Genomic DNA, 24,627 nt, shown 5'->3' on the forward strand with positions numbered 1-24,627 from the left:
AGGTGACATGAATCTGGCATACCGAAACCATCGCTTCGAAATTGGCGAGTCTTTCAAAGATTGTTTCATCAGACTATTTTTTATGTCGAACACGGCCAAAACGAGATTGATGATTAATCTTTTAAATATCACGTTATTTATTGCAATTCTTCCAAATAAAATTAGCAATTTTCTGTCACCTTACATATATATTTTACAAGATATTAAAAAATATATTATAATTTATAAATTATGCATGTTGAATTTATCAATTTACGGTTGCCGAGTTAGCAAAAGTCTTCTTTGTTAACAATCATGATTTAGTAAATTTCAATTGTCAATTAAAGTAGATTGTCTCTGGGTTCTATATTATCACATTCATCACGCTGCAAATAGTAACCTTGACTTCTTGCTATCGCTTGTGTAATTATTACTCTTAACTAAACATTACTGTTCGATCTTTCGATTGTAGGATTTCATTACGAGCATTCAGTCGTTATGACATGGCTTGACCGCGTCCGTTACGTTTGCACGCGATACCGATCCGTATCGATGCATCTCCGGCGCCGCACCTGTATACCGACGTTGTTATTACCTGCATCATTATCTTTATCAAAACAGTCAATCTTCATTAAAATCCTGTACAATGTTGCTCGAAGCACTGGCGAGGGCCAACCGGATCTGGAATCCAGTTCGTCGACTATCCTTCGGTGCGAAGCTGCTCTTGTAGACAAACGCAATTCTACGAATATTCGCATATTGTCACGTATAATGGCAGTTAGATCATTTAGGAAGTAATGCAGGCAGAAATTGTGTACGAGGAGAAGAATAAAGGAAGAATGGAGTACACGACAAGTCGACAACGTCAGAGAAGTGGATCCATAAAGGCGGAGACTGCTCGCTATTGCTGAGTGCAAACGCATGCTGCTGCTGATAAGGCGCCTCTTCGCACTCATCACATAAGCGACCGCGGTCTACCTGATAATCCGTAAAATGCATAATGATTTATTATTACACCGCTCGACGACGGGAAGTATGTAGATACTACATCTATCCTCGCGACTCTGGAAGTAAATTAGCGCGATAATGACCGTTGGTACTCGTTTTGTCATAGAAATAAATGAATGAATATGTGTAGAAGTAAAAATATTACAATCTTAAGAAAATGTAAGTTTCTTTGACATTTTACGATCCTCTACATTAAACTCGAACGATTACATTGTCTGAAAACCCTTACAGAAATCTAATGTGCTAGTTAATTTAATACTAATTAATTTAATACTGAAAGATAGTAATTAATTACTGTCTTTCAGTAATAAATAAATTAATATTATATTTCTGTAAGAACAATAATATGTTCATGTAGAAAAAGTAATTATAGTAAGTTAGATAATATTTCTTGGAAAGAAAGAGCTATTGCACACAGAAGTATTTTTATGTTTAATATATGAGAATGCATACATAATTTTCTTTTCTAATAATAATTTTTAAATCGAGCAAAGAAAATATTTCTTATCTAAAGATTTTATAATACACTGAAATATTACTTTATGCTCAATCTATCGTAAATTCAATTAAGCTTATAATGTCTGGAAATTAAATGAATAGTTACCTGTTGTAGATAAAGTCAATCAATAGTAACATATATCTCGATCTATATTTATTAGTTTATATTTGTTGTATTTATAAATTTTTTAAATTCTTTCCTATATAATATTAATAATAATATTAATTTTACTTCAGATATTATTAATTTACTGTAAAATTGAATAAACTTTATTCTTAAATACATGTAATGTTAAACATTACATCAAATTTACTTTGATATGGGAATCTATATATGTATTTATTGTTTTAGACTATTATACATTTTTTTGTTCAAAGATATATATATATGAAGTTTAAAATTAACAGTTAAGAATTATTTGTCATATTATACATAATAATTTGAGCAAAATTTTAGCATAGATGTACGAAAGAAATTAAAAAATTATTATGATATTTTTTCCAAAGTATTTATTCCAACATAGATTATAGATAATAAGAGATAATATGAAACATGACTAAAATATAACTAATTATATATGTGACTGAGCACCGAAATCTTAAAATTAGACAATTTCGCTTATGTAGCTTCGATTGTTCATGATAATAATTAGATGTTTACAAGAGGTAACAAATGAGATAGAAAGAGAGAGACAGAGACAGAGACAGACAGAGAGAGAGAGAGAGAGAGAGAGAGAGAGAGGAGAGGAGAGAAAGGAAAATATTTATATATACAAATATTTTAACTTAAATATCCACAAAACGGGATACGTCTTCTTTACATTACGCCACCGAATGCAAAGAATTAAAATAAGTCATTGCACAAAGAAGTCACTCTACTGTACGATTACAATTACTAATTAAGGCATATTTAACAATGTTATAAATAAGTATTAATAATGAGCGCGCATATTTTTCCTATTTTTTTCTGTTCATCACAGACCGATATATGAATATAAATCAGTTACTATATAATACATAGTTAATATAACTATGTAACATAAACTATAATTTTATATATGTATACATATAAATGTATATACGTTTCATCTTAATAACGTTACATGTACGATAATAGCTTGGTAATGGGAGCACACAGTATGTATGTATATATACGATGTATGGAGCCATTTGATCCATCAATTTAATCTCCTAGAATCAATTCATCTTTCACATACGCTTTACAAAATAAAAATAAAAATTAAAATATTGCTTTCGATTATAACCAAAGACCGAATGTTGTAGAAATATCTATAGACATTGTAAATATTTATTACTAATTTATAATAAAGAAATATATGTTGGTTATAATTACGACTAATATTTTTGGTACATGTGCCAATTCTACTTATATAATTAATTTACTACAAGAAAAACTATATCATAAGTCTTGAAAATGTTACTGTTCCCGTCATAAAATTAAGAATCAATGTCTATACGTATTGTGCGATAAAATAATAATATTATTATATCAATAATTAATTAATTATTTGATGATGATAATAATTGTTTGTATAATTGTTTGTAATGCATATATATAGCACTTTGTCATTTATGGATTAGGTTTACGCGCGCATTGAGCATATTCATTATAACTCGATAAAAATATTATCTTAATAAGTATAAGTTATATACATAGGTTCGTCATTCGATGAAATTGCAACGTTTTTGCTATTGCAAGATGTGATTGCACTAATACATTTGTAATAAAAGTAGGCACTAATTGACATTAATATTAAACTTCTTGAGCTATAACGCATATTTGTACATCAATTATCGAAAAACGTACAAATAAAAATGCTTTGTCCTAAACCATTCCCCATCGATTAAATATAGTAGTAATGTTAAAATATTTCATGATTTCTCAAAAAATATTTCTATATATATTCCATTATAATCGTACTGTCAATGTCATTTACATTTTATGTAATTAATCGATTTATTTATCTTATAAATTATTAACGATTAAAATAAAAAATAATGGAATATTAGAGAAATATCGGAAGAAATGTTATGCAATCACTACGAAATCTTTTAATAATTCATCATCATTTACGTGATATATATAGAAAAATGGCAAATAAAATGTTAATTTATATACTGCTATCGGATATTCGACGTGAAGAATCAACAATATTTTGCACCCATAGAATCTATAATAATGAATGTATAGGAAAATTTTAATAAAATGATGAGAGGAAAGAGAACACGTCGAAAAATTAGCTATATACAAAAAATGAATATTATATGACTAATGAATTTGATTTCTCTCTGCATTATTAATTCACAATTGTCGTAGTGTTACAGTAACCTTACAAAACGTCATATTAGATATCTATAAAAAAGTGGTATCACAATATCATGACGTATGCGAACGAACGAATTCGTAACAAAATTATATTATAAAAGTGAAAGTTACAAATTAACTAGTGTAGCAACAGTGTGCACTTTAATATTAATCGATGTCTTCTTACAGTATTACATTATTGCACAACGGTACAAAAATATTTCCAATATTTCCCATTAAATTATAAAAGTATTTCGCTTTAAACATTATATACTTAAAACTTTTCTTCGTTGTGAGTGTAAATAGTCGATTGGCAATAAATTATTCGATTTTTTTCGCTTTGTTTCACGAGGATTAATCGTTTTACACTCGAGTCGAGAAAGAGAGAGAAAGAGAGAGAGAGAGAGAGAGAGAGAGAAAGAAAAAGAATTTAATAGTTACACATATATATATAAAATATATTTTAAATATGTTCTCCTAAGATTGATCATCATATATATTGTATATGTATAAAGTCTTTAATGTATAAATTATTATTTACAACATAATGGCGAAATCTACTAACTATTCTCCTTCATTGATCGCTGAAGACGTACTTCTAAATGCGACCAATGCAATTTACAATAAAATGTTCGGAGAACATCTCTTGTTATACTTTTTTACATTTTAAGTACAAAACATTTTAAAAGATACATAAAACAACAAAATTAATATAAATAATAAGACTATAGAAGATATACAGTAAAGAGATAGAGAAAGAGAGCGTGCGCTATCTCTTACATTTATCAAGAATAATTACGCTATTTCTAGAGAGACAAGAAAATATATTACGATAATTAGCCAGGAATCCTAAAGAAGAATTTGTGATATGTGAGAGTCGACGGATTCTCTGGATTCGATCCCATGTATACCTTGATTTTGTTGAGTTTGGAAAATTGAAGATTGTAAATAAAGAAGTATAAGACAAAGTAGTTATCCATTTCGGAAATCTAGATTTTATCAGGACAATTGATCTATAAAGAAGAATTTTTATCAAGAAATTTTTATGAGAATATATATAAGATAAAATAGAATGCTACTTCTGTAGTTCTATGCCTCACGTTACGATTTAAAAAGATTTATAAGTGAAAACACGAAGTATCTTTAGGAAAATTCATAGATACTAGTAATTTCGCCGATAAAAAATCTAGACGATCAAGGAATGAATAGATCTGTCATATGAAGTGCATATACATACAAGATGTATTAATGGACGAAGATGACTCTCAGGATGCGTCATTAGAACTGTATTCTCTAATTTGAGTCTAATTAGTTGAATGAATAAAGTCCATATTATCGATTTTATCCATCAAACGTAAACTTCACCTCTCTTGCTACTAGTGACAGTCGTCGTGGCAGATATGCTCGTAGATGACGTCGGGGATGTCGTGCTACTTGAAAGCGATGCATTTGTACACGAGACGGTACTGATTTTTCTTGAGGCATCCTGGCCCCTTTGATTGGACCTAGAGAGATCATGACCGAAACTGTTAGTCCTCGACCGAATGCCTTGATTGTTGGAGCCGGTGATCAGCCTGTCCATGGCAAGACCATCTTGTCTACTCGATACGGAGGCTATGCGAATTTCTCTCGGTTGCAATCCTGGAGATTGCGGTAACGACATGCTTCTGTCGTTACTTGGCTGCGCCGGTGATACTGGTGGACCGGGCAGCGAGGCCGATCGTCTACCTCGCGCATCTATCGCCATCGCCCTATTAGCTTGAATTCCGGGCACAGCAGCGGTGACCACATAGCCCAGTTTCTCGGGTCTCATCAAAATTGGCGAACGATCATTGTAGCCATTGAAAATGGGTGAACTGCCGTTGCTACCCATCGGGCTGTTGTTGTTGTCGATCAATGGTGTCGAGCGATCCTCTTGTCCAGTGATACTTCCGCTCCTGCTGCTACCGCTTCCGCTACCTTCCTCTTCGCTGCTTGTGACCTCCGTCAATGTCGCCTGGACGCTGTTATTCTGATTATTAAGATGTGGCGTCGTTGTTGTCGCCGTCGTCATCAAACCTAATTGCGTCAGATGGCCCATAGTGACCGGTGTTAAGGTAACCGGCGTCATTAGGCCAGCGCTGGTTAACGTCGGCGAAAGCACGGCCTGCGCCAAAGCCGCCGCTCCTGATTTGCCCGAGGCGGGCGTGCTTTCAGTCTCCTGTATCGGCGACAATACCACTACCGACAAATCAGTTGGATAGTGACCGTTTGCTGGTATCACGCCCACCACACCTGCGCCGATGTTTGCCGCATTAGCGGCGGACAAAGCCAACCTCTGTTCACGATCGATTACCTCCTTCGTCACATCCGGAGTTGGTATGCGTGGTCTGTTCTTCAGAGATACTGGCACCGAGTTCAGCTTCGTCATAGTACCTGCAATTATTAATAATTATAGTGACCGTTAGAGCGATATTAGCTTGGTTGACTGGTTCCGGAATCGGGATCATTCCGAGGACGTACATAGAAAATATGTAATGACGTTGTCGATTAAACTATCATTTCTCGGTTGAAAACCACCACGTCGAGCGAGCGTGAAAATGAGTTTTAGACTATTGCTTTGGCGCCAGGAAGCGTATCGAGTTACACTGACAAGAATATAATTAGACATGAGACGCGGACATGATACTTTTGCAATACCATCTTTCTCTTTATAAGAAGGAAAAGGGGTAAAAAGAAATACAAGGACTTTAGAAAATTTTCTCATGGATGCAAAATAACCGCGGAAATTGCAGAGGTCACGCAAGATCGAATATTGCGTAATTTTCCTCATACGTGGAAGCAATAAAGGAAAAGCTTGCGATTCTTCGAAACTTTCTTTTAAGATGAGTCCATGACTCAGAGGAAAAAATCTTTGATTGGTAACCGCCCAAGTTTTCTTCGAAAGCACATTACTGAGACAAAAAAAAACATCATGAAAATAAAGATATAGAATAAATAAAAGCTGTGGACATTTAATTCATTTTGAAATAATTTTGCATAAGAAAAGAAAATGTTGCTACTCTCAAAGATTTATTTTGCTTTATTCGATGATTAATTGTAATGTATTTTTAAATGAAACAAATATAACTAATAAGACATTGTTATTAATGTTGGTTGGGTTTTATCGAAGCGAATATACATCTGAAATAAAGAAAATTAAGACGTACAATTGTTAACGTAAAAGCTTCTACGCACCTTGGCGACCCATACGCTGGCTTCGAACGCTCTTTCGTCCGACGAGACGATCGTAGAGCGATATTTTGAAATTAGGATTGTTCGTTTGCGGGAGACCACCGGTCTCAGGGCTACTGTATACGCTGTTGTGACGGTTTCGTGTGAAGAAACCACCGCCGCTACTATACGTAGTTGAAGAACTACGTACCGAACCAACTCGGGTGATCTGCCTTTGGAACCAGCCGTTTTTCTTTCGTTCCACTAATGGAGTATCCACACTCTCCTAATGAACGCGCGAGATTTATTATCAAAAGTGTCGCAAAATTGTGGCAGGGAATAAATTCATATAAATAATATAAAGATTGAGACCCTACATATAATTGTTTAGACGTCTTACCGGTAAATATATAATTCTATAAGAGAGCGCAAGTTAAAGTTTATGTTATAAAATTTTGTTATAACATTATGTTACAAAATTATTTCGTTATTGTTACTGTAAACAATTTACTTACATAATCGGCGTACACATCATCCTGATGAGATTTACGATGCTGACCGTGATTATGAATCTGTGTGCCCAGCATAACGTTTGCATAAAGAGCATCGCTATCTTTTACTTTATAATGTTCCGCGGAACCTTTCGGTTCTTCTTTTCGATACTGCTCACTAGCGACTGTGTATGGCAAGTCCTTAGGCACAACTTCGTCCCAGTATTGATCTTTCAGGAGCTCTGGATGTTCCTCGTGCATCTCATCAACGATCATGTAACCTGCCTGTTATATGTGCAGTGATATAATGAGAAAAAATATATTAACATATATGTAAGAAATATTCACAAATATTGTAATAATTTGTGAATTTCTTAAAACTACCATTTTTTATAATTGCCTTCTTTGCTTTCACGTACCTTTATATGTCTGTCTATCAACCAGTTCAGCTCGATGTCGTCATCATCTTCGCCGAAAGGATTAATCAACACCTCTGCAACTTTCAGCCATCCGATGTAAAAACAAAACTACAAAGAACATATATATCGGTTTTATAAAAAGTCTTAAAGATTATGCAGGAAGATTCCTACGCAACAGTCAGTAATTGAAGATAGTATCGTTCATTTTAATCACCTGCAGCGCTGTGAAAAACGGGAAATACATATCCGGTTCTTCATATTTTCCGGTGCCATTGGAATGTTCGACGAATTGTCTGCCAAGTAAAGCCGAGAAAAAGTAGGCGTACAGCGATAATGTTACCACCTAAAAATATATTGAAAGTTTTGTGACAAAGTTCTTATTATACTATCTCATTATATTATTATAACATAAAAAAAAACATAGAGCGAGTAAAAACTTTTACAAAGAAGTTCGCATTCATCACAATAGGAAAGATTACCGCGTTGTGCTATATTTCTTTTAAAGAACAGTTGGTTTAAAAGTAAAACAAGATCTGGTAGGAAATTATTCCCACCGGAAGTCTCGAACTTTGTTAGACTTCGTTTTGTCGCTTTTTCTGTGTCATATAAGTACAAGCAAACAGGTTTAATGAATGAATATCAAGGTCGTTGCAAGCGCCGCCTTTCTTATTGAAGGTTACCAGGAAACGGTAATTTATGCAAAAATATAACATGACTTGTGCATAAGAAAAACAACAGATAATTTTATGTGGATTTTGTACATTTCGGAATTACCAAATCCAAAAGATTCCTCCTGAAAGTAATGTAAAATTATTCCCGTAAGCGTGACGTATCGCAGAAAAATTACTGTTCAACTCTCTTGTCGACCTTGACCATGCAACATGTATTGGCTTCGTGTTTCATGCACGTTTTATTATCCGCGCTGCATTGGTTAAAGTTTAAAAACGCCTAAAGCAATATTCCTTTTAATTAAACTTATTGTAATATACATGTACTGCAATCCATTCATAAGCTGTAATAACTAAGGTTTCTTGTAAGCACAAGCATTAATATCTTATATTAAAATAAGATGTGCTGTAATTACATAGTCTCAAAAATTTTAATGAGTCAAGTCTCAGTTGCATTAAATAAGTTATTTTACAATTCATCCTGTGATGATTCAACTCCCTTTTAAATATCCAAATACAAGAAACAAATTTATATATTCCATGTGGAAAATGAGAATATATTCTATGTCAAGTTTAAGTTAAAATGATTTATTTTCATACATGATACATGGCAGATCGTGGTAAGGCAACGTCTTAAAATCGTTTGTTACAAGGATAGGTAAAAACATTTGCAGTGTAAACGCAGGCGAATGCAATAACAGCGAGCATCCAAAACGGGTATTAATCTTCGACGGATGTATCATTACGCGGTGAATACTCTGCGGTCGTTACGCGTAATCTTCTTGCGATTTCACGGAGTATGTCGAATCGCACTATCGTCTTGAAAGAGATTTATATTGTGATTTATACATAAGAAAAACACTGTAATACATCATTGCTTTGCTGGCTTTTCCCGAATTAATAACAAACTTAAATAATTTTAGTATTAGGTGTTAATTGTCATTTTTTAAATAAAATAAATAAAAATGTATCTTTATTTATACCTACTATTTATATATTTAGACATATTAATGAGTATAATTATTGATAATAATAAAAAAATAAATAAAGAAAAGTGTTTAAAAATTCAATGATGATACAAAACGTTCTATAAAACAAAGATTTATACGAAACTTCTCGTCGCATCACGTTCGCCAGATTTGCGAAATAACGCGGTCTTTAATTTCTTGAAAATAGCTTTTGCACCAGTTAATTAAGGAAATTAGTTGATGAACAATTACAATTGCACAACGCATACATGTTTGCTAATTATAAATACGAAATACATCTTTCGAGAAGAGATTTATTTTCACTGCTTTAACATTCTTATGTATTCTCCTGAATCCTAGATAGAAAGGAAGGTTTAGAAGATTTATGACGCAAAAAAATGAAGAAAAATGAAGAAAAATAATAATTGCTATGTAACTTAACGTCAATAGTTTGGCGTGCAGTATTATTATATTAATAGTTTGAATTAGTAAAATTATGTGCCAAAAAATGTTTTGCAAACAATTTTAATTGACAAATCACAATTATTGTCAATTACGCAATAACATTTTTTAGCAATTACATTTCCTATTTAATGTAATTAATATTTATAAAGGATAAAGAAATAATAATATACTTAATTAACATGCATTATTTTACGAAGTAATTCATGTTATTTGAAATAATGTTGGAAATATTTGTGGTCAATATTTAGCAATAGACTTTTCTATTTATCTGTAGTTTCGATGTTACATATTACAAATAAAATGTAAATTATGTATTGAATACAATATTGAGAGGGAGAGAACGAAAGGGAGAAAGAGAGGGAGGGAGAAAGAGAGAGAGAGAAGAAAATTACATAATGCATCATATCCCTAGCGCTTAAAGCATGATAATGACACAACTAGAGAATGATGAAGACATTCACGTAATATATTCCACATCTGCTAATGATACTATCGATAGATAATTTTTCCATGGCGCTAACATGAGAAAAAATGAACAGAAAAGCTTACAAAAGTAATATTATCTCTCCTATCTTTTACACATGAAAGACGTATTATAGAATGTATAAAACTAGAATTTCATTATTTTTAAATTATCTAAATATAAGTCTCCGCTATTGTTAGTGCGTAAATAATATATTTATAAGATATTATTGCGATAAGATATAACTTGCGAATAATTAGGATGTACTAATCGTTGAAGTTAACTACAAATGTTTCGACTCTGAATTTAACTTCTCTTCAGTACGAAAGTCAAGTACAAACTACTATATAAAATACTAATGGTTTTGCTTGAATGGTTCAGTACTGAAGAGGAATTAAGTCCAGAGTTAGATGTTAACTTCATCGATAAGTACATATTAATTGTTTGCAAATTATACATTATTATCTTACAAATATATTATTTACTAACGACTGCAGAAGCAATGTACTTACTTATATTTAATTTATTCTTGAAGTCACAAAACTATTTTCATTTTAATTTATTATTTTTGTAATCGTTAGGATTTATATACTGTCTTTACAAATTGTTGTCTTTTATAGATTTATTCTTTCTAATTTATTCGTAATTTTGGTTATAATATATTTTTTATCACTCAATTAATCAGATATCCAACAATTTGTTATAAAATTTCAAATAGTCAAATATTACAAAGTACTAATGGTTTTACAAAATTCAATATTTGTTACACACATAAATATTTATAATAATTTCAATTTCATGAGAAATAACAGAACACTTTAAAGAAATTAACGCTTTTAATTATATAATTTAATATAACGCTTATCGATTTTACATGAGAATACTCACCTGAGTGTAGACTAGAGGAACACAGACAGTATCGTAACCAATCAATGCACCAAGCCTCTTCCTGATATCACTGAGTTCGACAAGGAGGGTTTGTACTACATGATCGCTAGTAATCAGAGCTTCTTTCCTTGCCCTGTTGATGATATTAGTCGCCCAGACCAACGGCATCCAGTATTTAGACATGGCCGCCTTCTTGTTCATCATCTCAAAGATTTTCTTCTCCGATTCCATCATCAGACCTAAGAAAATCAACGAGATTAAGCACGAGATGTTTTTTTTTTGCTTGTCCGACTTAAGTAAAAAAACATTTCCGGACGTCCCAGCGAACTGTGTAATTACACAGAACTTTCCCCGTGCAAGACGCTTGAAAAATTTTCTCGACTAGATATACAGGTGCTTGTATATTGTAAATCACGATCAATATCACAGGGCAGTAAGTCAGCTAACGTGAGTCTCGCAATGCTCAGCGATCCCGCATTAATTAACAAATCCATCAGCACGGTTCGTTAATCGGCAGTGAATTATCAAGCAATCAGCATCTTTCGCTAACTTTCGCGTGCGTAATTCTATGTACATAGTCACATGTTTATTTGAGCTGGGTGGTAGACTTGTGGATGCGTACGTGAAACTGTATAAACTACTAACGCAAAACATGTCCATTGTCTATGTTTCCTCGGAACTAAAGTGAAATCGCCGGTCAGATAAGAATTCTACGTTATTTCCTGATTAGCAAAACATTATATAGAAACAATGTCCTAAAGTTTTGCTAAACGTTGCCGCAAATACATTTTCTGAGTTAAAAATTGTGTCTTACATTTTAATAAATCATATATTACGTTCATAAATCAGTTTTATTCTATATACCATGATTAACTTTTATTACTCTAATTCTATATAAATTGAAGCGTAAAAAAACGTTATTATATATAGCCATATATTTATTAGATATAAATAGTAAATTTAATAATAATAGAAAAAAGCATATTTCCATAAAAGAAAACTCTCTATGTCTTCAGTAGGCGGCATTATTGCATGCAATTAGTACTAGATAAAAAGGATCAATATTTGTTATCTGATTAAATAACATTATATATCATTCACAACTGATGACATGAGTTTGTCGTAAATATTGGACACGCAATGAGAGATTGTGAAAAAAATAGACGTTTAATTAATCCAATAAATCACTTTTATTAATACTAACTAGGTAAGAGAAGCTAATATAACGTAATAACTTTCATGTGTAGATTTGCGTTAAAAAATCGAGAGACCATGATGTGTAGAAATTACCTAAATTACCAGGATTATACGATATATTACTTTCTTCCGTACTAAATCTCAAAGCAACGTTCATAAATTGCCATTTGACATCTTCCTAGTGAAAGTCAGTGAAATGCATTATTTATTTGTATATGCCTGTTTATAATTATTTAAACACTAGTACAGCTTAGATATAATCTGAGATATAAGACATTTGAACACGGCAATACTAAATTCTTGCATCTGCTATTTTTAGTATCGATGAATTATATAATACTTTAATAATTAAATTTATTTGTATCTTTTCTGATATATATTATATTTTTAAACAATATTTTTCCCTTATCTATAACTTGAATAATTTTTTTTTATAAATATATCTAAGCATAAAATAATTATTATTTAAGAAATCATATTAAATATGGAAAAAGTTTCGCGCGCGCGTTCATTGAAATATAAAATTAATTCATAAAATAAAATTTTAAAAGCATCTGATTTATTTCAAAATCAATAAAAAGTAGAAAAGTGCTCACACAATAATAAAAATTTTCTTATCGCAATGGTCAAATTCTCTTGTCATTGCACGTTCAATGAATTGTAATAGATCTACGATCAAACGTAGATTGGACTTTAGTCTGGAAACGATCTTAGTTGAAACAAAAACTATTTTAAAAGTCACGGCGAAGTCACCGCAAAAAAAGATTAACTACTAGTTCGATTGGTACCCGGATCGAGTAACGGGAATATTGTAATTTTTCTCGAAGATATCTTTTTATCATTAGAGTAGAAAGGGTCATTCGCACGAACGTATATCCGTCTAAGCTGGGACAATGCCCGAAAAAATGAGGCAGGCTTACTGCGAGCAGCTATCAAAATAACTTGCGGCGTCACTCTGACAAGTCGTTGATCGAAGAAACCGTCTGGAGATGAAAGACTCTCCGGTGGAAACGTGTAGATTACTAATGACGGCACACACACGCTCTTTTATTCAGCAGGCGTAGTTGGATCAGATACACACCTTAATAGCAAAAACTGACATAGAGACAACCAGGCATTCAATTTAGCGCTTTCCGTGATTTATATACCTTAAACACACTACATTAAAATTTTTTTTATTTATGTTAGATTTTATCCTCCTATTCATCTCTTCTGTGAGATGGACGCTCATATGCATAGCACGTATGTATGCTCGCGCATGGTTAGCACGCATGTTTCAGCATCGTTTCTTAGTTACACTGTTTTAAGGCTCGTACATTATCCCGTTCTTTTTTTGGATGTATACTCGCATATATATATATATATATATGCAGTGTGTGTATTCTTTAATATATGTATATAAATCTCTAAAGTAGTCTTGGCCAAAAATATTAGGCACCTTATCAACTATTATTTACAGTTTTAGCTTAAAAACTGATTTATGACATTTGTTGTAAATTATCCTTTGTTTCAAAAACCCTTTAAACTTACATATAATGCTGATAAACAAAAAGTAACAATCGAGGTAAAAGAATTCCAGGTAAATAAAAAAATATATAAATTAATTATTATAAAATATAAATTATTAAAACCTAATATTTTTGGCCTGTAGTTCTAATTTCTGTAAAATAAAATAAATAATTATCGCCTCCAACACAAAATAAGATTTATATAAACATAATATCTAATAAACAAATATAAAATGGAAGCGATCAGATGTTTTACGTATTGAATTTTTAATCAGAAAATATATTTTGTAATGTATACACTTTTAACAAAACTAGTAAACATCGCAGAATGTTTGAACTGAAGTTTGATTTTTGAATGATCGATCGGTTTGATACGCGATCAGTTTGCCTCATTCATCACACGACCTTGATACCGATGTCACACACAGTTGCATAGAATCGTACAGTAATGAGCTCGAGAATTCGCAGGCTGCTATTAAAGTAATGGCCGATAATTCATCGAATGACTCATTCGAATGCCATCATGCGTTACTGGCAGTAAAGACTAAGTGTATCGAAAAGATATTAGCGTGTTTTTGCACAACCATTTAAACTAAAATGAGAAATAATTGGAATAATTAAACAAATTAAAATACATTATCGTTTGCAATAATTAAAAAGCACTTGCTATTTAAATATTTGTTTTTATTTATGTGTGGCGTATGCTTTCTCACGTGTTGTGTGAACTTCGATTTAAGACTTCGATTTAAGATTTCCGTGAAAAATGTTTGGCGCCAGGCGCCTCAAAAATTTCGAAAGCGTTCACAGCTGCAAAGGTGATTTACATTTACTTTCACGGGTTTTAACGGGTCACACAAATTTGTGAGATGACGCTTAATTCATGCGTTGTAAAATTTACCGCTCGAAGCGGAACGTACGCCGCGTGCTGACAACATAGTGCCGCTACTACTACTCTAAGAGAAGAGGCAAGAATTACTTAATGCCGTTAGTAGGTATATGTTAATAGAAGCAAATCGACGCTTATTAGGAAAGTGCCCGGTCGTGCTTCAGGTCTTCGACCCCATAGTTGTTTATATTAAATTGTAGGTCATAAATCATAATCATCATATAGATAGAAAACGGTAGAACATCCGTGGTATTAGATATCAAACTTAATGTGCGTGTAATTAGTTCGAATCCTCAATCATTAAATTTGGATTAGCAGCCAGCTTTCTTCATAGCATTTACTCTTCGACTGATATAAATAGATAATGATGTTGTAGTACATAAAATTAAAGTAGGTACACTTTGACGCATTAATGCGCGTAGAAATATATAAAAAAAAATCAAAATATTATAAATGGGTTTGTTTTTGTATAATATTCATCTCTTATTTTTTGCAAAATGGTCCGCAAAGTATTTTCTTATATATTGAAAGTAGTTTCTACCAACTTAGAATATAATCGACAAGCAATATTAATGAGAATATTAATGCGAACATAGAATTGCACCTTTGGAAAGAAACAAAGAACTTATTTTTCAACAATGATTACTCGACGGTGCGGAAGATTCCAGAAAATTGTAGCGTAGTCAAGTTTCACAAGTCTCATCAAAATAAAACGACTTCAGCGACGAAGAAGTGGTTCCATCCGTTCTTGGTAGGATGTTACCTCCCGGGACCATTGGCTACATCGATGAGCAAGATGGGGTACGAGCACAACAGAACAGGGGTGAAGGATGCACGGTACAGGTCAACAAACGCGGAGATCCTTGCTGCGCTGGCAAGGTCGTGATTAAAATAAAAAATAAACCGAGTTCCCTCGGTCCTACCCGCACTTCGTATACTTGCCAGCTTGCCGTGACGACGCTGAAAAGCATCCTTCGGAGAAAACCAGTCTGCTGTCCGGTCCATAACTTCTTAAGTATAGTTTACAACGCAAAAGCCCGCGAATGCGGATGTAAAATGTCGTGGGATTTCGACATTGGAATGTTCAAGTTGATATAGTGATTATCCGGGTATTATATCGGGCTTTCGCAGAATAACTCTCGATAATAATAAAAAATCTGCACTTTGGAATAAAAAGTGTGTGTGTGTGTGTGTCTCTCATTCCTACTGGATCATTAATATTGAGGAAGAATTGTTATGTATGTTCTTTAATATAACATTTTAATCTCCACGTTATTTAGAATGCGCTACCTAGAAAGAATAATTGCCTTAAATAACATTGTATGCTTGTAAAAATGACATGAAAGAGAATCAAGAATATGATCATTTGATTAAAATAATATCATAAACAGTAATTAGTTGAAAAGAAAAGTCTTCTAAATTTTTAAATTATTTTAATTTCATTTGGATTTTATTTTACATTAATACATCTAATGTGACACAGAAAATACTTTATATTAAATATTATACCACTATCTATTAAAAGATGTAAATTAAATTATCACTGCATGCTAAAGAATAAATTTGGCTTTTATTATTTTTATTATGAAGTGCAAAATAAGCGAGAAAGTTAAAACAATAGTAATTAAAATTTTGTCAGAAAATAATCAGTTTGTTGAAACTTCTTGCCCGTAATAATAAACCTCTCAGGCACGTGAATAACACTTTCTGTTGCACTGACGGTATTGTGCATGTATATGCGGAAGGTGTAGTCGAGCTCAGTCGCAGACTTGGCGCCGGTGAAAATGCACTGATTAGGAAATATTCTCGCGTAATTAGAGGTGAGCAACTTTGGAGCCATTCGACGCGTGCATTGCAACGGATGCGTGCTGGGTGTCAATAGACCGTCTACCAAAGAGAAAATCGATCATGTCCGTGTCCCGAGTCGCTCGTGCATTATGCGTTCACGTGCGTTGCTGATCCTAGCAAATCGTACAACACATGACGCGGCTATTAACGATTTCACTATCATTTGAGAGACAAGAGCTTCCGTCGCCAAGTGCGAATCTTCTATGCCCGCAGGAGAAATTTATAGGATTTTCATAGTTAAGCGAATCATAAAACTTACAATCTGACGTTACTTACGCTTTCTGAGATAAAATAGTAATTTATTCATGGAGTGAGTCGTTAGATAAAACAGTAATATCCATAATAAATAGCTTAGGAAAAGATATTTGAAAGGCTATGTCGTTTATAATAATCTTTATAAATAGCATACAAGTTTATGTAGATTTTACAATCATAAAAAAGCACCATAGCAAAGAAATTCATTCTTACTTTTGGAGTTTTCATCTTTTGTAAAGTATTAAGAAAATCTTACTTTTTATTGAAAATTATATACATAATTTTATTGAAAATTATAAATTGTTTAAAGTGACTTTAATTATAAATCAATTTTTAATGCAATCAATATTTATTAATTTAGACATATTACATATAAATATCATATATATGTGTAAATATAAATTATATCAAACAGATTTTGTCAAATTATGTTGTTAACCAGATTTTAAATATTTCGGTATTGCATTTTATAGATTATAGAAGATTAAACATGCGAACATCTTCATTTTTTTCGTAAAAGATTATTTAATAATAATAACAAGAAATTATCTCTAACAGAGGTAAAATAGTAAATGTTTCAAACTCACTTTCAGAATAGAAAGACTCTATTTAAATCAGTTTAAATTCTGTAGATCATTGACCGAAGTGACTCGCATTCCTAATTCTGTATCGTGGAAAACGAAACTTTTGTGCAAAGCACGTTAATCAAATGTGATGTACCGATGTCCATGAATTAAGAATGCGAATGAACATTGATTCGCATTCTTAATTATTCAGATAAGATGCAACGATAGCGCATAGGAACATCAAATTAACTGTAAAGCATGTGCACCAATTGATTTTGAACTTGGTAAAACGTGGACGTTCATCAGTGAAAGAACATACATCAGAAAATAAAAAGTTTAATAAAAAATCAGATGAGTAATAAAAAATGCATTAAATAAAAAAATTTCAAGAATCATTTCACTTAATATGACAATTAAAAATTTGGTTATTTTATTACATTAAAAAAGTAGTTAAAATCATCGTACTCATAATATCACGTGGCACATTCACGCACAACATATACATACTCACGCACATAATGACCATCAAAGATTAAGAAATCTTATATTCTGGAAGTCCAGCGCGTTTCTCCTCGTTCTTTCATTTATCCTTCATTTAGGTGAGCACGGTCAAAGTCCGACCTTCCCCAAGGCCAATATCTACGTAACGTTACGTTCAGGTACAGTTCACGGATTTTCTGCTCTTTTGAGGATAGTGACACGTTCACAACGTTCGTTGTGACCCAGACACGCTCTATAACTGTTCCTCGAGGGACTCGAGAATGTCGGGAGAGTTCCACGAATAAATCGCGAAGGAATCCGTTATCTGCGAAACGTTAATTACAAGAGTTCGATTGTTTCCTTTCTAAAAGCCCAATCACTGTCTACAATATCCGCCAGTGAGAAAACGCCAATTGTGTCATGCACATAATCGCCCATAAAGTCGGTCTTTTTTTTTTTATCGCGGGATTAATTAATATGATATATTTCCTCCATCTCGTCTTGACTGCCGTGAAATTCCTCTGAAATCCACGGCTACTGGGCAATCTTATCTGATGCCGATCTACGATACGATGGAGTGTGTGCTCTCGAAGCTGTTATATCCGGGCGTAATTATTTTCTTGCGGATCGTTTGGCATAATCGTGGAGAAATTCTGCCTGGGACAATAATTTGTGCTAAATATAGGTAGCGCGTGCTGCGCGCACATTGGCGTATTACGGTCCATCCAGCGAGGATGAAAAAAGAAAAGAACGAAGAAAAAATGAGAAGAAACGGATTCTCGAGTTTCTTACTCTGCTCTCGCTGATGTGGACTTGAGGACGCCACTGATGATGATGATGATGATGATGATGATGATGATGATGATGATGATGATGATGATGATGATGACGACGACGACGACGACGACGACTAGTAGTGATTCCTGAAGCCTTCGCAAGTGGTAGAGCTGACGAAGAAGGCGAAATGACAGCACGTATAGCCAGCGTGATACCGTCTAGCCGATTACCACCTGCAGTCTTGACTAGATTATAGCTCTCATTACTCTGGCTATATTTAACATCTAGTTCAATTTAATTGCGAGGAATCTTACAGATACCAAAATAACTTCCACAGTCGCTCGTCTGAGCGTCATATCGCGTCCACACAATAGAACAACACAATAATTGCTCTAAATGGAACTAATAGACTACTTGCCTCACTTGAATTGATCAGATTGACGGACAGGTATATCATCAGGAAAAAGTTGTAATTTTATCTGAGAGTTATTAACTTAATAGCAAATGTATTTAAAGTGCTCGTCTAGCCATTAATAAACCGGTGGATCATGATCTTGAAACAAAAAGAGATTTGCCTGCATATTAAACGGCTAAGCGACCAGCCAGAGAGAAAAGCGTATCACGCGTTAACGGTGAAAATCAATGGATAGTTACAAGGAAAAGAGAGAAACAAGAGTCCAAGATCAAGAAATTCCTCTCGAGGAAATCGCGAAGACGTGACCGATGATTATCGAGCGACGCACGGCATTAGCGCATCCGATCGGCCGCAATCGCATCGGGTTATTTCTGTATACACCAGGAGGAAGAAGCGGCACGCAAGAACGAGAACAGGACGAGGTGCATGAGGCAAAGGAAGAAGAAGCCCGTAAGAAGCAATGAGATGCTGCTTGCTCCAGCTATGCAACTGCAAAACAAGAAGTTCACGCTGAGAAGGAAAAGGAAAAGGACGAGGAACTGGCGCCGGCGCTCCGCGTTTCTAAGCGGTCTCTCGGCGTGCTCGTTGAAAATTACCCGGACGCACGTGAAAATTGCCTGCCGGCGCGCGAGAGGCAGTCGCGGTCGACAGCATAGACGAGTGCGACCGCCGTCGCGGCGCCTGACGATTTCCAGATCGTAATTCGCCGGGAGAATTGGGTACACACGGATAATTTCGACTACTTTCAAGACTCGAGTTTCGAGATTTCTTCTCGTCGCACTGTAATCTCGGACGATCGTTCGCGATCACAGACACGCAACGGAATTACTTTCTTACGAGGATCTTCGGCGCCAACGTTCGTCTCATTATTGATATCGCACTCGTGAAATGCTTATTTAAGATGTAATATGAATGTATTTTCAATTCATGAGGTAATTTATAGTTCTGTCGAGTTTAAAAGTTAAGTCGAGAATAAGACTGTAAGTTTATTTTGGTCAAAATTATTTCGAATGAAATATCATAAAAAAAATTTCATTTCAGAAATAAACTATATTTGACTTTGTAATTGTTGTTTGGAAGAATATGAGATGAAATTCGTATTTCCTGTTTCTTACTAGAATTAAACTTCGGGCTTAAGTGATTCCTTGACAAATATACATGTAAATACTGACACGAGTCATAGCGGCAAATTTATTCCGTGTCTTTCGTAATACTTCATCAATGTCAACGACCAGTTGTTGGACACGCGCATGCATGAAATCATTTTGAATGACGTCCGTGGCAATTTTCACATACGTATCTACGTACGTGTGTACCTACACACATAATCTTCTTGAAAAAGATATCTGTTGAGTGCGGTCAGCTCTGCGAAATTTATTATCCGACTTTGTCATACCGAATATTATATTCGCATAACGTGTAGCTTCGAATATGCCACATTTTAATTAAAGACACAATAAAATATAAAAAAACGACCGATTAAGATATCATATTGCATGCTTCTACATACCGGAAAAAAATGGTAACAGCCAAATGTTAAGTAAAATAATTTCAATCAAATGTTCGTTTGATATAAAATAATTTTACATTTCTAAATATTTATTAATTATTACTAAACGGTTAGTTATATTATACGTAATGTGTAATTCTTACAAAATATTTAAAAAAGTCAAATTATTTTTTGTTATATAAATATACTAAATATTTGAAAAATTATTTCACTCAACATTTACCAGCCATTATCAGACTCTTTTCTCAACGTGTATATATTATATATATATATATATATATATATACACATATGTGTATATAAACCTTCCCTTCTAATATTGAATGCAATGTTAATTTTTAGTAAAAATTAATATCGCATTTTTACAATATATATTTCTTTTATCAAAGTTGTAGTATTTATTTTGAGTCTGACGCACGTAGGTATAAATTACATGTATATATATTTGGGTTTGTAATTTTCTTGCTCATAACTTTTTCGTATATTGACATATTGTCTTGAATCTGCATTTTAAAGAAAAAATATGATATCATGTTTTTCTTCGAGATACATCTGTTTCCACACGATCTTTTATTTATGTGCATTATATATTAAAAATTTTGACTTTTTCTGAGAACTTATTCTGAATAATTTGCATATTTATCGTAAATTTGGATGTAAAGTTTGACTTATTATACCTATTATATTAATTTTCTTTTTCATTGACTCTAATTATAAAATTAATACATACGTTTACGCATTGAATAATAATTAATTTAATCAAGTCAGTATGAGCAGCTTGCAGAAAATAAAATGTCTTCTTTTTGTTTTACTGCAGCTGCAAAATTTATAATGCGCAAACACCTTCTGCGTGTATTTTCTCATTCTTTCCTCAATAGTGACAACAATTGTAATGTGCTGTTTGCACAACGTGGGAATTGTTACATTTCTAATGCACATATCGTAAAAATTGTATCAGTATTCCATTGACATTCCTTTCAGTTTCATGATTTAATGATTATTTCATTACATAAACTGCTATTTTCCAGTAAGACTAGAAAAAGCTGGCATCACTTTATTTATAGAAATGCATTTTCACGCATGTATTATTAATGAAACTGTCACTCAAAGCATGCTATTGTCGAGCAGATTTTGTTTCCATAGTAAAGATTCCTGTTTAGATCCTGTTTGTCTTCTAAGAGCCAAGCTTCTTCGTCGCGCCGACGACATATTTCTTTCGCGACCCCGCCGCAAAGTCAGTCATTTCCACGAAAGAGCGGGTTCTTATTGTAGATTCCACTACTTATTCCTTGATCTAAGGATGGATAGTATCCTCATGTTCATGGAGCATTCGCGAGATCCTTATTGGAGAAATGTAATCTATTTCTGGAGTAACATCCGCTCTAATAGTTAGATCGTAAGAAGCTGAACGTACATTTGTAGGTTTCTTTGTAGACGATAAAATTATAGGAAGCAACAAAGGTAACGAAACAATGGAGAAAATAAATTTTACATCTGTATAATGAAAGATAACTTGATAAATTGAAGAGAATTACTTGGATAAAGATATTATTTATATTTTATTTTATTCGTATTTGTTTATCAGATTATTACTTCTAGTAATTAAGTTAACAAACAATGAACAACAAATTTCTATTAATTTTTATAAAAATATTCATATACTATCAAAAACGAGTTGCTTGCTTGAGTAGAATGTGACTGAGATAAATATGAATTAATAAATAAAATAGCCGCAATAATATATTTAATTACTCTCCATTAAAGATATTCCATTTTAATTTGTGTCTCATTAATCATATTTATGTCTAAAGTAGTAAAATTTGATAATTATGTCTAAATCTACATATTAAACAAAGCTAAAAGTGAATTATCGTTTGCAATGGATATTAGGTAGGTATTTATTGTTTAATATTACGGTGTTTAATACCGTTTAATGCGCTAACTGTTGAAATACACGACTTTGTCATCCATTATTTCGCCTATCGCTTTACAGAAGCATAGTTGTCGAACGTTCAATGGTCACGATATCGCGTGTGATTGCCGACACAGTTATATGCAAAGAGCAACGAAAAAAGTCAGAACTACCAGGCTGTCCTTGCGCCATCATGGCACACGCGGCGAAGCTGCATTATATTGTATATCTATGGATAACGTGGTGAACGGCTTTGCCCGTCGACTGAAAAGGTGACATATAATGCGACAAAAGAGCCGCGAGCTCGTGCACAAAGAAGAAAGCGACCTCTGCTCAATGCGGGTGGGATATCATCTTCATGCGTTGCATTCATTGATTGTAAAAATGGCTAGACATCTAACGAATTATAAAAAGTTTGAACAATAGTACTGGCGCCGGTATTGTAATTATTGACGGTATTTTTGACCGTATCATGATTATTACAATACATCAGTAATCGTAAGCAGGAAGAAGTAACCAATAATGACATCGATTGTATAATAGTTATACTAATAACAATATTGCGTGAGAGTATTATTATAAGTATTAGGATAATTGTTATAGATACTTTCAGATCTCTTAAAAACAGCTTCTTTTTGATGTATAGATGTTATATTTATATATTCGCATAAACTGAATATAATCATAGAGAAAACTTTAGCGATTATAAAAAGTAACACTTGATCGCAACGATCCGTGAAAATCAATGCTAAGGATAATATCCCTCATCGAGAGAATAATAAATTATAATAATGACATATTAGAAAATTTTCCAATTACAATTAGTTTTGATAAGATATTTTGATAATTTATTATTATTGTATAATCCGATTTATAGGAAGGACGAATGTTTCGTCAAGGCAACTTCGTAGTTTCAAATGAAAATTATTAGAATAACAAATATATTAAATAAGTAATTAGAATGATAAATATAGTAATTTGATCTGTGTTCTGCATTTATAGATTAAGTGCGATCACAGCTATAAACACTTTCAAGAATATTTTGTGAGATTAAGTTCAATTTCCATATGCTTCAATTACCGATATTATTCTGCGATTAGAAAGCGGGTAGTTTAGGGTATCCTTCGTATTACATTTCGCATGCTAGTGTATTAGCTAAACATATATTTTGAAAATGTATAACTTACTGACCTACATCTACCATATGCTGAAGAGTCGGGAAACGCCTCTTAACGCGGAGCGAAATCCTTTGCAGTGTAATGACGTACGCGAGCACGGCATACCTCACAATGTTGCGTCTCATCAATCGCCCCCGTTCATCCTGAAACAGACACATAAACGTTAATTATACTTCATATTATAATTAATTATACTTCATATTTCTCTCGGTAAATTTAAGATAAACATGTTTAATACATTAATTTGCTTACTAATTTTTAAACTAATTTACCTGACGTAATAAGCTCGCGCTAATAATACTTGAAACGCACTAAAAGAATTTTAAAATCATTCAGTCCGTGGTTTAAATTTACTACTTCGAGAAAAATGTACAATAAAAATTCGCAATAAATCGCAATAAAAGTTCGCAGTAAGTCGATATCGGTAGCGAAAACGGCGCCGACTTCAAAATTCGTTTCAACAAATGCCAGACACGTTTCTACGTCTCATGCATACTTTCCCCTTGTCCTCTTGGCCCGATATTGTACGCTTCTTTCTGTCCATATTTACTGCTACCATTTTAAACTGTTCTAGTATTAATCGGAGAAAAACCCGGTGGTGTCCGTATTTTCCTTTCTTCTTTGGACATTGACGCGTACTTTTGTAACCAATCGCGCGTTTTGCAATCGCCGGTTGCGATCGCTTGGAGGAATATCAATTTAATCGGAAATGATCGACGATGTCGACATT

At 33.1% G+C, this 24,627-nt stretch overlaps 1 protein-coding gene across 1 annotated transcript in view; it reads right to left on the minus strand.

Annotated features, from left to right (window-relative positions):
• Window positions 1-4,913: 4,913 nt before the first annotated feature.
• Best2 (bestrophin family protein) overlaps window positions 4,914-24,627 on the minus strand; it is a 49,876-nt gene continuing 30,162 nt past the window's right edge. Inside the window, exons 4-10 of the mRNA XM_018517735.1 lie at window positions 23,911-24,040; window positions 11,366-11,604; window positions 8,128-8,256; window positions 7,914-8,021; window positions 7,519-7,779; window positions 7,028-7,289; window positions 4,914-6,226 (exon numbers count right to left, since the gene is read on the minus strand). Coding sequence (XP_018373237.1) covers window positions 5,160-6,226; window positions 7,028-7,289; window positions 7,519-7,779; window positions 7,914-8,021; window positions 8,128-8,256; window positions 11,366-11,604; window positions 23,911-24,040 — 2,196 coding nt within the window. The 3' untranslated portion in view covers window positions 4,914-5,159. The remainder of the gene's footprint in view (window positions 6,227-7,027; window positions 7,290-7,518; window positions 7,780-7,913; window positions 8,022-8,127; window positions 8,257-11,365; window positions 11,605-23,910; window positions 24,041-24,627) is intronic.

This window comes from Trachymyrmex cornetzi, unplaced genomic scaffold (genome assembly GCF_001594075.2).
Source record: "Trachymyrmex cornetzi isolate Tcor2-1 unplaced genomic scaffold, Tcor1.1 scaffold724, whole genome shotgun sequence".
NCBI classification, from domain to species: domain Eukaryota; kingdom Metazoa; phylum Arthropoda; class Insecta; order Hymenoptera; family Formicidae; genus Trachymyrmex; species Trachymyrmex cornetzi.